A 13,035-nucleotide genomic window follows, 5' to 3' on the forward strand; every position below is an offset into this window, starting at 1 on the left:
TCGGACGCCAGCCCTCTCGTCCTCTCTTCCCGTCGGTGTGGTGTACGCAGGCAGGGAGGACTTGGCTTTCTTTTGGGTTGTTTTTTTTGGTTTTTTTTTTTTTTTTTAAAGCCCGTTTTTTGCTCGCCCGCTTCTTCCTCCGCTTTAATATATGCTTCTGGAGAGCGACGTCCCCCCGCGCCGCCTCACCGCCCAGCCATGTCGGCGGCCATCTCTGCCGCGGAGAAAGTGGATGGCTTCACACGGAAATCGGTGCGCAAGGCTCAGAGGCAGAAGCGCTCGCAGGGCTCCTCGCAGTTCCGCAGCCAGAGCAGCCAGGTGGAGCTCTCGCCGCTGCCCCAGCTCAAAGGTACCGTCCGGCGTCCTTCCCGGCCCTCCCTTGCTCGCCCCAGCCCTGGGGCTACAGGTGCCGGTGCTCCCGGCCGCCCGGGGCTGTCTCCTCTGACACCGCTTTGCCCTGTCCCTGCCTGCCCTGGCTTGTCCCCTTCCCTGCACCCTCTGGCCGTCTCCTCCTCCGTTCCTGGGGCTTTCCAGGTGGGGACCCCGCGGGAGCAATTCTGCGTGCGGATGGGCTCGGCTCCTCTGCTCACGTAAACAAGTGTCGTACAGGTCGGTTCTCGTCTGCTGCCCCGGGGACTGGCTCCATTAATTCGCCACCCCTCCTCGGGGAGATTTAGAAGTAAGTCTTAGGAGGGCAGGTGTGCTTTTTGAGGGCTTACTGCAGGAAATGGAGACGCTAAGTTTTGTTGAGAAGTGCAGGGGAGTTGAGTACTAAAACCTAGGAGCGAGCGGTGGCTCCTCCCCCGGGGGATTTTGCAAAGAGGAACTCTGTGCCTCTGGCATAATATCCTGAGTTACCGGAGAGAGTTTGTGTTTTGTTCCTTCCCATCACTTCTGGACGGTGTTTGAATGACGTTTTGCCCGTCTTGTTTTAACCATCAGGAGTTTCCTCAGAGACCTTGTCCTACGTGGTGCTGTATGCGAATGCTCACAAGTGAATGGAAATTGTAGATGCTGGCATTGCTGACATAAAAATAGTTAGGTGAAGGTTGTAGCCTTTGTACTGGAGCTAAAATCTGAAAATGCTCAGTTCGTTAGATTATGCAAATAAAACTAAAGCTAATTGCAACCTTCTAGACCTTTGAAAGTCAATTTCTGTTATTTCTTCTTCTAAGAATGGCAAAAATTATTAGGCAGAGAATATAAACTTGTTATTAAAGTATTTGACAGGGACCTGGAAAATACGGGAGAGAGATTACCTTAACATGACCCAGCGTGTTAATTTTACACTAAAGTCTTAAGGTTTTTGAAGCTGTATCATATGATGGTGGAAAACATCTGACGATTTGCAGCAAATACCCCAAATCTGAATGAAATATGGCAAACTTAAAAATATTCCTAGATACTAAGTAATTTTATGTTTGATTTTCATGGCTTTTACAGTCATGCATTGTATTTCGAGACGATTTTTTTTTTTTCCTACTTCCGAGTGGCAGATGTACACAAACTATAAAACTGGCAGAAATGTTATTAAACACAAATAAGCTTGGGTAGAAGAATAACAAGAGGAGGTTGTTGTTTTGCTTTTTTTCAGCATGTTTATTGCAGCAGCCATGGGTTTTACTTTAGCAACAGCAAGGGTGTTCTTGCTGCTTGGTTTGGGCTTTCTTTGAAGTTGTGTCCTGTCTTGGTACACTAGTTTGATTTGAGGGATTTATAACTGGAATAGTTGGTTTGAAATCAAGATTTAGTCACATGCTGTTTAGACAGTATATTTTCCTCGGATTATTTTTATAAAACCACACTTGAGACCTTGTAAAAGCACTTGGTCAATACTGCACATAGGTGGCAGACTTCAGAAAGTTTGAATCCTGATCCAGCAAACAGTTAAACATACATACTTTATGCAGGCAGTAGTTCCCGTTTAAATCAGCAAAATGTCCCAAGTTTACGTTCTTTGTTGAGCTGGGACTTTTATATTAATTCTGTAACTCGGTCTGATTAAATCTTTTGTGAGTGTGGTTTTACAGCTTTTTACTTATAACACAGAGATTTGCATGGGATCAGCAGCTCAGATGTTCAGAAATTCAAGGCCATAAACTATCAGAGGAATTTCTTCAGTTATGCAGAGTTGTATAGTAGTTTGAATTGTCTTAAATTCTTAAAGGAGGATCTCACCTGTCATTATGCTTATGATTTAAATTGCCCTCTAAACCAGCTTCAGAACATGAATTGTGGGCAAAATACACTTTCATGAGTTACAGTATCCTCACTGGCCAGTCAGCAGAAAGTCAGACAGTGCTTTTCTGCATGTTTTCTCCTTTGGGTTTGTGATGTTATATTTGTCCTGAACATAGCTATGGACATAGGATGATTTCTCTCCATCTGCTTGAAGGGCTCCCACTCCCTTCCTCTTTTGAATCTCCCTTGCCCCCCAAACCAAAAAAAGCGTCTAGAAGGAAAGTGTTTGCTTTCTCTGTAAACATATAATTTTGTAAAACTTCTTGTTCTAATCATTTATGTCTTGGGAAGATGAAGCTTTGCTTTATTACTTGAAGTTAATATGGAATTCGGTAATAGTTGTGATGCTGCCAGTGTAGTATCATCTACAGAGTAGTAGATGAGCCTTCCTAGGGAGGGGCTGAAAAAGGAAAGTACAGTCATACTGATGCCTGAGGGTGCTCAGCATACACTTACGAAATTAGATGAAGACTTTTTGCTTTTCCAGATATCTTCAAATAAATGGTTAAATCTGAGGTGTTTGAAGCTTTTATTGGGAGAAAAGTAGCATTTTGTGGATGAGAAAGCAGTTTGGTATTACGCTGCTGTAAAATATTTAATCTTGTTTAAAGTTACTGTCTTGTTTCATCGCTTTTAAGAACAGATATTCTGAAGTAAGTATAAACAGTATTCTAAAACTCCCTGATAGGTTTGTGGCCTAAAATACTTACATCTACTTTACTGGGAGGAGAGATGTTCCAGAACAAAAATAAAAATTACCCATCCACGTTAAAACCTACCTTCTTGGGTAGATAGTGTTGTGGGTTTTTTTCCTTTTATCTAGGGATTGTTGTTTGTTTGCCACTGAAATGGCCAGATCAGATTGTGTAACATGCTTTCATAGTTGTGTTGTTTGAAAGCCTGTATGTATTTCTGGAGTTAATAGTACTGCTGCTGCATATTACCAAAATTTCTTAATTTGGCTGCATGTTCTGTCACTGCTAGGAGAAGAACTGTATCTGCAAGTAGTAGGTAACAGTCCCAAAGAGTAGGTACTCTTCACTTTGGAGGTTTTGTTGGGGAAATGAGATTGAGAGGAGGGGCTGTAAAACTGTGTGGTGTCATTAACTTTTGGCTTATTTTTGTGTGTGATGATATCTATAATTTTTAGATAAAAGCTCCGCAAAACCTGACTGATGTCAGGATACATAAGATAATTAGTAATGTGTTCTTCAGTTAAGTTAGCATGTTTACTGTGTGTTTATTATTCAGGAGAGTGTCCATTTTACTGTACTCTTTAGAAGCTGAATAAGAAATACTGAAGACCCAGTGACTGTATTTAAAAGAAAAAAAACCCTCTTGTTAAACCTGTTAGAAGTTGAAATTCCTTTCCCTCCATCTCCTTTTCATTTTGTTACTTTACAGTTTACATAATACAAATCCTTTGAAAAATCTGCAGCCAAGTAACGTGCTGGCTAACAGCAGGATTTTATCACTTCATGGACAATTCTTAGATTGGGGAGTTTAAAGAAATCTGGCAAAGGAAGTGTTGTTTTTAAAATCTTAAGAAGCGGTAATTTTGTCTCAATAGCAAGTTGTTTTAAAAGATTGTGATAGCACATGCAGTTACCTTCATTTTTGAAAAAAGAGATACAACTTGACCTTGGAACCTGATCTGACTCATTACAGTAAAAGTATGCATACTTGTTTGTAATTTTTGGTTGAAGAAGCATGTAAGAATATAGGTGGAAAACAGTGAATAGAAAACATAACTTGTTGCTTTTAATTAGTACAGTTAATATGGTCTGTCCGGTTGTAAAGCAAATACACCATTTTTTCTCTGTGTACTGAACATGTCAAGTGCAGCTGGAATGAATAAACATTTCCTGATGCCTTTCTGTGATCTTCCTAATAGTGAATATCCATTTGGGAAGATGCATGTCACCACAGGCTTGTTTCCTATATCATGCTCAGAGAATAAATATATGAGAAGAAATTCTTAGTATTCACTTCCAAATTAAACTGTTTCCCCACCAAGAAAACTCTGGACTTTACAACAGAAGAACTGGAAGGTGGTCCAGAAATCTTTCAACCACAGGCTAGCAATGGTTATAATGATCTCTGTGGGGCTGAGAGTTACAGTGGTGAAGTATACTGGAATAAGACATTTTTAAGAAGACCTTCCAGTGTGTAGTTTCAGAGCTGAAATACGGGATCTAAAAGAGGTGTTAACAATAGTATTTTCTTTACTTAAACCCTTGAGAGAGAGCTTGTGTTTGATTGAAAACCAGGTGTTGTCTTCAAGCTAAGCTTTTGTGGAAACGTTACAGAAAGGCCTAATAAGCTTGCTTATGGGTAAAATTTTAACATTATTAAATATGCCAGGGTCAGTTCCAACCCTAAACTTTGAATGCTTTGAGTCATATACTGTGTGCATCAGAGCAACAAAACTAAGTGGAGTTAAAAACAGCTGAGAGGAATTCTCATATTAAATTGCTTTTGCTCCCCAAGTAAAATGTCCTTCAGAACTTGAGAATGGTTTACTACACCCTTAATAAATATTTGTAAGTGAAATGACAGTTTTCTGTTTTGGATTTGCACTTTATCTTGTATCCCTCATGATTCGTTGTTATTCCCTCTTCTGTAGTCCCCCATCCTCTACCTTCTGTATTCAACATCCCTTGCAACTGTGATCTTGGGTGAGTTTTTCCTTGAGAGAGATAATCTTTATTTCAGATGAAGATTGAGGATGTTCTGTGAGGAATTTAGGTTTAACTCTTCTGTATAATCTCAGCAGGGCATCCTATAAAGTAGTTAAAACTTCTTTTTAGTGAAGTTACAATCTTGAGAAATAGAGAACCTATAATAGCTAAAAAAGCTTCAAGATTTTTTTTTTAATATTCTAGTTAGTTCCATGAAAAATGAGCTGTTTAATTTTTTTTCTATATTAAGGAACTATTCCTAGTTTATGGAGTGGAACATTTAGTCTTTAATGCTCAACAAATTGACCTTTTTTACCCTTAGACTTGAATTTTTGGTCTTAGAATATACTTCCATCAAGAGCAACTCCTAAATATAGAGCCTATTGACAGTCTTCACATGAACTTTTCTATTTAAATCTTGCACATCTTCTGTGTGCCAGCTTAGTATCAGATTTCTTTTTCCATATTCATTGCTTTCTAGTTTAGTCAGATATTAGTTTTGCAGGTGCTGAATTTAATGTTAGTTGCTGTAGGAAATAAAAATGGAATTACTTATTGCTTCAGGCTATCTGATCAAAAGAAGATTACTTCAATCTACAGATTGTATTTTTTTTAATATCTATCTATCTTAAAATCATTCAGTGCATTTGAAAAGGTGTCATACCAACAGTTCTGGGCAGATTAATTTTCCTTTTAAGCACAGAAGGGATATGTATTGTGTTCTTATGAAAAAAGACACTTCCATTGGGAAAGATATAAAATTCAGCTTCTATGCCATTGTAGTCCTGACTCCTGTTTTAATCTAGCAGGCTAAAATTATATTTATAGTCTCATAACAGCATGTGGATTTTGAAGGTTGGAACCACAGCTGAGCTAGATGAATAGGTAGTAAATAACATCTGTCTTATAAGACTCCCTTGGCAAAATGCTCTGCTAGAAACTGGACCGACAGTGACAGTTTCTTTTTAATGTCTGAATCATTGATTTTTATCAGACAGTCACTGAACTAGTTTCTGTTAAGTTTTGCTGAGTTCATGGCCAATGAAGTATGTTCTCTGCAAGATGCCTACTTCATAGTATACTTTTGACTTAAAGATAGAGCTTATCACAGTTAAGGTCGTCTACAATCTTCCTTCACAAGACCTTATTCTCAGCTGCTTACAGCATTGCTAAACTGTTTGGACTTAAGTTTTCCATGCCAAGTATGGACAGTTTTATTTGGAACTCTTTCTCAGGCTAGTTTTCTTAGTTTCAGCAAAAACAGTTCAAACTGCTTCAAAGACTAGAGGAAAAATAAATTGCATGGTGTCAGTATTAAAAAAAAAAACCCAACACAACCCAACAAAACGAACTGCCTTGAGGTTTAATGTTTGCTGTACTTTGGAGCTTAGCACATAGGTCTTCATGAAAATTGATCTAATTTGATCCACATTCTAAGACATGATCAGTAGCTGTTGTAGTTCAGTAGCAAGACTGGTGATTTGGTATCTGCTATGCTATTCTGTATAGGTACTTCAATATCTACCACTGCTCTCATCTACTATGCTCAGTGAAGCTACTGTGCATGGCTTTTGTTTGGTTTTCTCATCTGTAGTACTGTTAGGCATGGCAACAAAGTGTATGGAAAACCTGTATTTTTCTACAAGCAAGACCCCAGAAGTGTCTTACAAGGTAGGGGACAGAATGGAATTGGTGGGCTGGTTAGAGAAGCCAAAGTGGGAGGAGAGGGAAGAGGCTAGCTCCTCTCCAGTAGCTGCAGTATTTTGAGTCTCAACACTCCTGTTAGCAGTGAAACTTTCTGGAAATGTTTCTTACTGTACTCTCTTCTAGTTTCTTCATAATTTTTCATTGCAACTATGGTTTTTGAGTTTCCCGTGACGTTCCTAAAACTTCTTTGGCTTAAGGTTTTTGTCCTGTACATCAGGAATTGATTGTAGATAAGTTGGCTCTCCAAATGAGAGTCTTTACTTTAGAATTTAAAAATGAGGAGAATGTAACTGCAATAACCATGATTAGAGCATGAAATTAACTTTTAGTCATTGTGCTCCTGGCTACTATATGGTGGGGGTGGGAAGTGAAGCTGAGAAGAGCTGGTGGAATGTAGATGTAAGATACTAGGCCTTGGTACTTTAAGGGTATGGAGGCTATGGGAAGAGACAGCAGTCTTATTGCAATTTTAGGTGACCTGTAGCCTGCTTAAGTAGTAGCATGTATTGCTGCTGTGAAAATGATGAAGGGAAAAGGATACAGTTTTTGGTTTGTTTGTTTTTGTTGTTGGTTTTTGTTTTTTTTTTTTTTTTCAAATTGTGCTGTTGGGTTGCCTGGCCGCCACTGGGAAAAGATTTTTATCTTGTTCTCACTTTTGCCATTGTTTCTTACTGTTTTACCAAGCAAAGCTTTGGTGAAATCAGTAGGTTTTTTGCCAGCTTCATTGATATGATAGGGTTCAGAAGAGAAATATTAATTTTGCTTTGGAGCTGGGAGGCCAAGGTGCAAATAGCAACAAAAATGATATTTGTATGTGTATATTCAAGAATAGTGCTGCAAAAGGAAGATGTTCTAATTCTAGCAAGTGGGTTTTAAGCCTTTGAGAATTAAAGGCATTAAAGCGACTCCCTACCATGACAGGAAAACTTTCAATGTATTGTACAAGTTTAATTTTTCAAATTACTCATTAGAAGTTTATATCTGAGACCATCACACCATTGGAGAGCTGACAAGCTGTGAATAACAGAGGTGAAAACAGCAGGGTAGATTTTTCTCGGAACTGAAAGAGGAGGTGAGGTGAGTGAGTTCAGAGAAGGACAATATAGCATGGGCCAGGAAGGCTGATCTGAAGAAGAGCAGGGATAAAAAGTCACAGCAATTTGTCTGAATATGAAGCTTTACTTCTGCTTTTGCTGTATTTGAGAATTAGCAGGGTGCATCCCTGCATGAAACAAGTGAACTTTTAGAAGTGATTTAATAGGTTACTTTGTTTCTGTAGATGGTTGGTCCTTTAAAAAATGAAAGCACAGCTTCTATTTCATTAATTTCTTCCCAAGTAAAATTCTAAGGAAAAGTGTAGGGGAATAAAGTGTTTTGTTTTTTCTTTTTAAAAAAACAATTTAGTGTAATTGGGTAAAGCTTTTGAAGAGTATGTGGTATTTTTCTTTAAAAATTCTATGCTTGCTTAAATTATGGTATACATATATGACTGAAATCTTCTTGAGAGGTGTAAATTTTGGTTCCTTGTGTATGTAACAGCAACAAATGATGAGAATTTAACTTAGGTTCTGACTCATATATGGAATAAACTTGTGCATTTCAACATTGCTAAGATTCTGCAGGAAAACTGTCATTATTTTGAGATAAAAAATTAAGATGCAAATGTTAGAACCCCCTAGAGAGGTATAGGCAGGGTCCCACAGTACAGTCAGGAAGGACAAGATTCAGTAGCTTATATTGGTGTGTATTTTCCCTTAAGAGTAGGAAGCAGGAACAAAATAAACTCAGTACATCAATATGGTGTAAAAATAGCCAAGAGATTTTGCCAGATGGGAATATACTTCAGTGTAGGATCCCTCATTACTGAACACTTGATGTTTACAGTTTTTGATAGAAAGAACCTAACGGTTAAGAGTATGGTTAAAATTGATTTTGAAAGTAGCTCAACCTTCTATTAATGAGGCTAAATGTTTAATTTAAGTGAAGTGGGTGAAGAGATCCTACAAGTGCTTGAATATTCATCCGCTCAGGATTATCTATTCACATTGAGGTCAGTGGGAGTTAGGTCATCAAATCCAGCAGAACCAGGATTCCACCTGTGTTTCCAGTCTAATTTAATCTTAGTTCTTCCTACTGTAACACTTATTATAAAGTGTGTCATTATCTTGTTTGTCTGAGAGAATTGTGAAAATTTATAAAATATATATACTTATCTGAAGAGTTAATCTGCTATCTGTAACTTCCACCTGGATTTACATGGGGATTCAAGGGAAGAGGAGGTGTTTCCCTGGTTTTTGAAAAGCTAGATTGCATGTTTCGTTTGGCACAGACTTCCTATTAAATTATTCCTGTATACATCCCCTTCACACATTTAAAATAGCTGAATGCTAAATTAACTGCAAAATGAGTTTCTGTACCTCTGAAGTAATGTTTAAAAGCTACCCCTTGGTTTCAAATAAAAGGTATTTTTGTATTACACTCAGCACTAATTTTGCTGTGTGAAAACAACATGAATGTTTCTTCAGTTGCTGGGAAAATGCAGACAAACTTGATTTGTAATGTTGATTTGCATTTTATAGCGTGGTGTTGAAGTTGCTCTAGTTTGGTGTCTTATTCAAAAATAATTTTATGCTTAGATAAGGTGAGAAAATTATTGGGGAAGAACACAAGTTGATAGATTTAAAAAAACCCCAGTATTCCACACTAGATACACTTATGACATACTTCATTATCAATTCTCACTAATTATAAAATACCATCATTTCAGTCAGACAGGAGTTTTGCAGTTGACTTAATAAAAAGGGAACTTACTCAAATTGTAAATAACAGTTTCTGGCCTTTTAAGCTTAAAAAGTGCAAATCGATTTGTTTTGGTCTTCTGGTCAAGCAAAGTGTTTCTGTTCCTATGAATAGAGAATGCTTTTTCTACAGTACTGTATAATGGGTATTGAGCTTAAGTTTTTACTGAGTCTGTGTGGCACACAACTTTGTCACCTGCTTTTCAGCTGTCTTTATTCCCTGGTAATGTACGTACATAGTACTACAGCTGTTGGGGGGGTAAAATAGGGAGCAGAGCTTGTTCAGATTAGTCTTCTTTTAATTCTTAGCAGGGTAGATGTGAAACAGTTCCTTGAGTCTGCCTTGTCACAGCATGAAGGCTTGTTTTACATCTTCAAAATTACATGTGAATATCCAAAATTGTATTGAACCCTTACACTTCAATAAATAATATTTCTTTAAGGTCAAATGCTTATGTTTGAGGAAGAGTGTAATTAACAGTTCATGTGTCAGGAACAAGCAGCATCATATGGATTGTCCCTTCAGATCTTTTTGATTTGACAGTCTTATAAACTTGATCTGTAGTTTCTTCTACTTTCTGTAGAGTCTCTTGAGTCTTGCTGGTGGCTTAATTTTCCTGGCAGGTGAGTGAGTTACCAGGAGTAACAGTTACCATGAGTTGTGTGCCAGCTTTTCTGTGGTACTTTCAGCTTGTGTCTAATACAATGTAACCCGAGTTCGACTTTAGAGAGGACCTGTTTATATACCCAGGACTTTACCTTGACCTTTATTTGCCCTCTTGTTAGGAGGACTTTTTGAAAGCAGGTATGTTTTACCATAACAAAAACCTTTGTTGCATTTCAATATAACAACAGCTATTTAGGAGTTGTGTTTTCTGTTTTGGGAAAGCACTTTTAATTCTCAGGGCTTTGTATCAACTTTTGTAATTTTGAGTTAAAGGTTGCCATATATCTCATATTCGCATCTGAGAAACAATTTCCCATTCCAGAAATCAATTATTCTCCCTTCTTTCCCAGTTTAATGACCTGGCTGTGCATGTTAATTCTGTGATGGGATTTATCACCCAGAAATTTAACACTATATTCCTTAAAGAAGCGGGGTTTCTATTTTAAATTATTTTATTATGACTATTACTTAATAATCATGAGCTATTATGCCTTTGTCAAGCCAGTGAAACCATTATTTGGCCTAATGTCTTGCATGCAGGAGAGAATGCTAAGCTCTTAGAGCCTCTGGTTATATTCAAAATAGGCCCATCCTGGCATATGATCAGTCATTAAAACTGCTTGATGGGTTTTAAATGAGGTCAGCAAATACAGTAGCAGTGTATGCCAAAAACATAAACGAATGCGTTGGGGAACATAATGGTTGGCTTACTGGTGGAAGAAAGCTGGTTTCAAATATGAGAGGAGTAGCATAATAGTTTTTTGAAAACATACACTTCAGCTGTGTAAGAAGTGAAACTTTGCCTTTTATAATAAATCTAGTATCACCCTGAACAAAACTTACATAGAATTAACCATACACAAATTGCTAGACTTCTCAATACCTTCAAAGGCAGCATTGATTCAACTGTGTCGTCATTAGACAGTAAGTGGAGGGGTTTTTTTTTCTGCTTTGATTTTTTTGTTTTGTTTTGTTGTTGTTGTTGTTGTTGTTGTTGCATGAAGCTGAGTTTCAGTTAGGTTCTGAACTGGTGGCATGCTCTTGAGGAGATCATTGTATTGTTCAAGTTGTAAATTTTGTTAAGGATGACTTCAGGGTGTTTTATGTTCCTGGTCCAGTGGTTGGTATGTTTGGCAAGTTTTTTGTTTAAGGGATCAATGGTGCTTTATATCTCCTTTTGAGAAAGTGTGGTAGAAATGAGGTAAACTGTGGCAGACCTGGTTATACTGGAGTCTAACTATTTAAATTTTGAGGACCAAGAGAGTAATTTCTATTACTTTTTGCATCTGACTGCATGTCGTCTGAATTAGTAGGAAATAGGGCTATTAATATGAAAGCACTTCAGCAGGGTACTTGCTTACTGTCTGAAGTGTCTTGGTTGACTCAAATCTTCATTAAAATCAAGGGATTTAATGTGGTAGTAGCTGAACATTCTTAACTATATGAGATTATAATAAAGATGGTAGAAGCAATCTAGATAAGATACTTGAAGCTTGCCATCACTGCAGGGAGTCATTTGTTAGATCAACATAGGTTTTTCAGATTTTCTGGACTGGTTTGTTAAGGTCAACTTCTGGTCATGTGGAGTGGCAGGTGAAACCATCTAAACAAACAGTATCTGTTATTGAATGGAAGATAGCTTTTCAGGAATACATTCAGTAAAGGACTTCAAAATTATCTATAGCCTAGACTTTGTAACTAACTTAGGAAACCACAATGCTGTGTATGAATGAAAGTAATTGTTTATTGTTATCCTCCCCTAGTTTTACTTCTAATGTGTGGTTTCTGTTTTTTCTTTTTTCTTTTTTTTTTTTTTTTTTTTCTCTTGTTCTTCCCTGGCATGTATCACAGAACTAGTCTTCAATCCAGAATATTCTCATGACAAAAGTTCTGACTTCCTAGCTAAAGAAAATGGAGATTTACTTGGATGGTGGTATGATTTTTATCAGGTTGGTTTGTTTTGGCAGTTTTAACTTGACTTTGCACAACTGGTTGGAGAAAGGTATATATTAACTTGGATAAAACATGTGCTGTGGGCACAGTTGAGCAAGCAAGATGTCACAGTGTATTTTTGAAGTATTGTTCATGCAGATCTCTTAGTGGAAGTCCTGCCCGACAACTATCTGCAGAACAGTTTACCTATAGGTGGAAGTGCAACAAGCTGAGATTATCTTGATTGCTCTTTTGCAATCCTTTTGATTTCTGAAATGAAGAGGTTAAGTGTTAGTATAAGCACATGGGTCCTAAATAGGGTTGGCCAATGTGCCATTTGTACCGAGTCTTTGTTTTGGTTATCTCCTATATGTAACATGAATTTCTTTGTAGCATAATGTTTGAGAATACCATTCTACTTTGTCATCTTCCAAACCTCCTTCTCCATTGAACAAACCTACTACTGTATAGGGAGTTGGTTAACTTTTAATATATATAATATTGCTGTATCTGACTCCCTTAGCTGACCTGGAAACTGAAAACAGAGGAACTTACTTAGCCCCTTCCAGAGTTCCAGCAACTGCTGTAGACATTGGGATAATGGGTAATTTGAAAACATAGGCTGTTGAACTCTGAATAGAGGGGTGAGGGGAAAACCTACAACCCTAGTCTATGAGGAAATGGCACTTATCATTAGGGTGGCAAAGTTTTTTTTTTCTATGTGAGAAAACCTGAAAATACTGATGACAAGATTCCTTGGATGCATAAGATGCTGCATGAGCGCTTGTTTGAGTAGCCTCACCAGTTTCAGTTAGGCTGTTGAGTTACCAAAAGCTGGAATTGTGGGAACTTCTCTTATAGGTGTATGGAGTTACTGGAGAATGTCATAGACTACCAGTGTAGCCAAGTATACTGTGAGATTTCATACAGGGGCTACAGTTTCCTTTAAAAAGGAGCTGAAACTGATTTTAACACCCACCCCCAACCCCCCCCCCCCAAAAAAAAAAAA

The 13,035-nt window shown here is 37.8% G+C and overlaps 1 protein-coding gene across 1 annotated transcript in view; it reads left to right on the top strand.

Annotated features, from left to right (window-relative positions):
- The first annotated feature begins 6 nt into the window (after positions 1-6).
- PPP2R5A (protein phosphatase 2 regulatory subunit B'alpha) overlaps positions 7-13,035 on the top strand; it is a 46,273-nt gene continuing 33,244 nt past the window's right edge. The window contains exon 1 of the mRNA XM_026845869.1: positions 7-349. Coding sequence (XP_026701670.1) covers positions 199-349 — 151 coding nt within the window. The 5' untranslated portion in view covers positions 7-198. The remainder of the gene's footprint in view (positions 350-13,035) is intronic.

This window comes from Athene cunicularia (genome assembly GCF_003259725.1).
Source record: "Athene cunicularia isolate RWA chromosome 3 unlocalized genomic scaffold, athCun1 chr3_part1, whole genome shotgun sequence".
Lineage (NCBI taxonomy): Eukaryota > Metazoa > Chordata > Aves > Strigiformes > Strigidae > Athene > Athene cunicularia.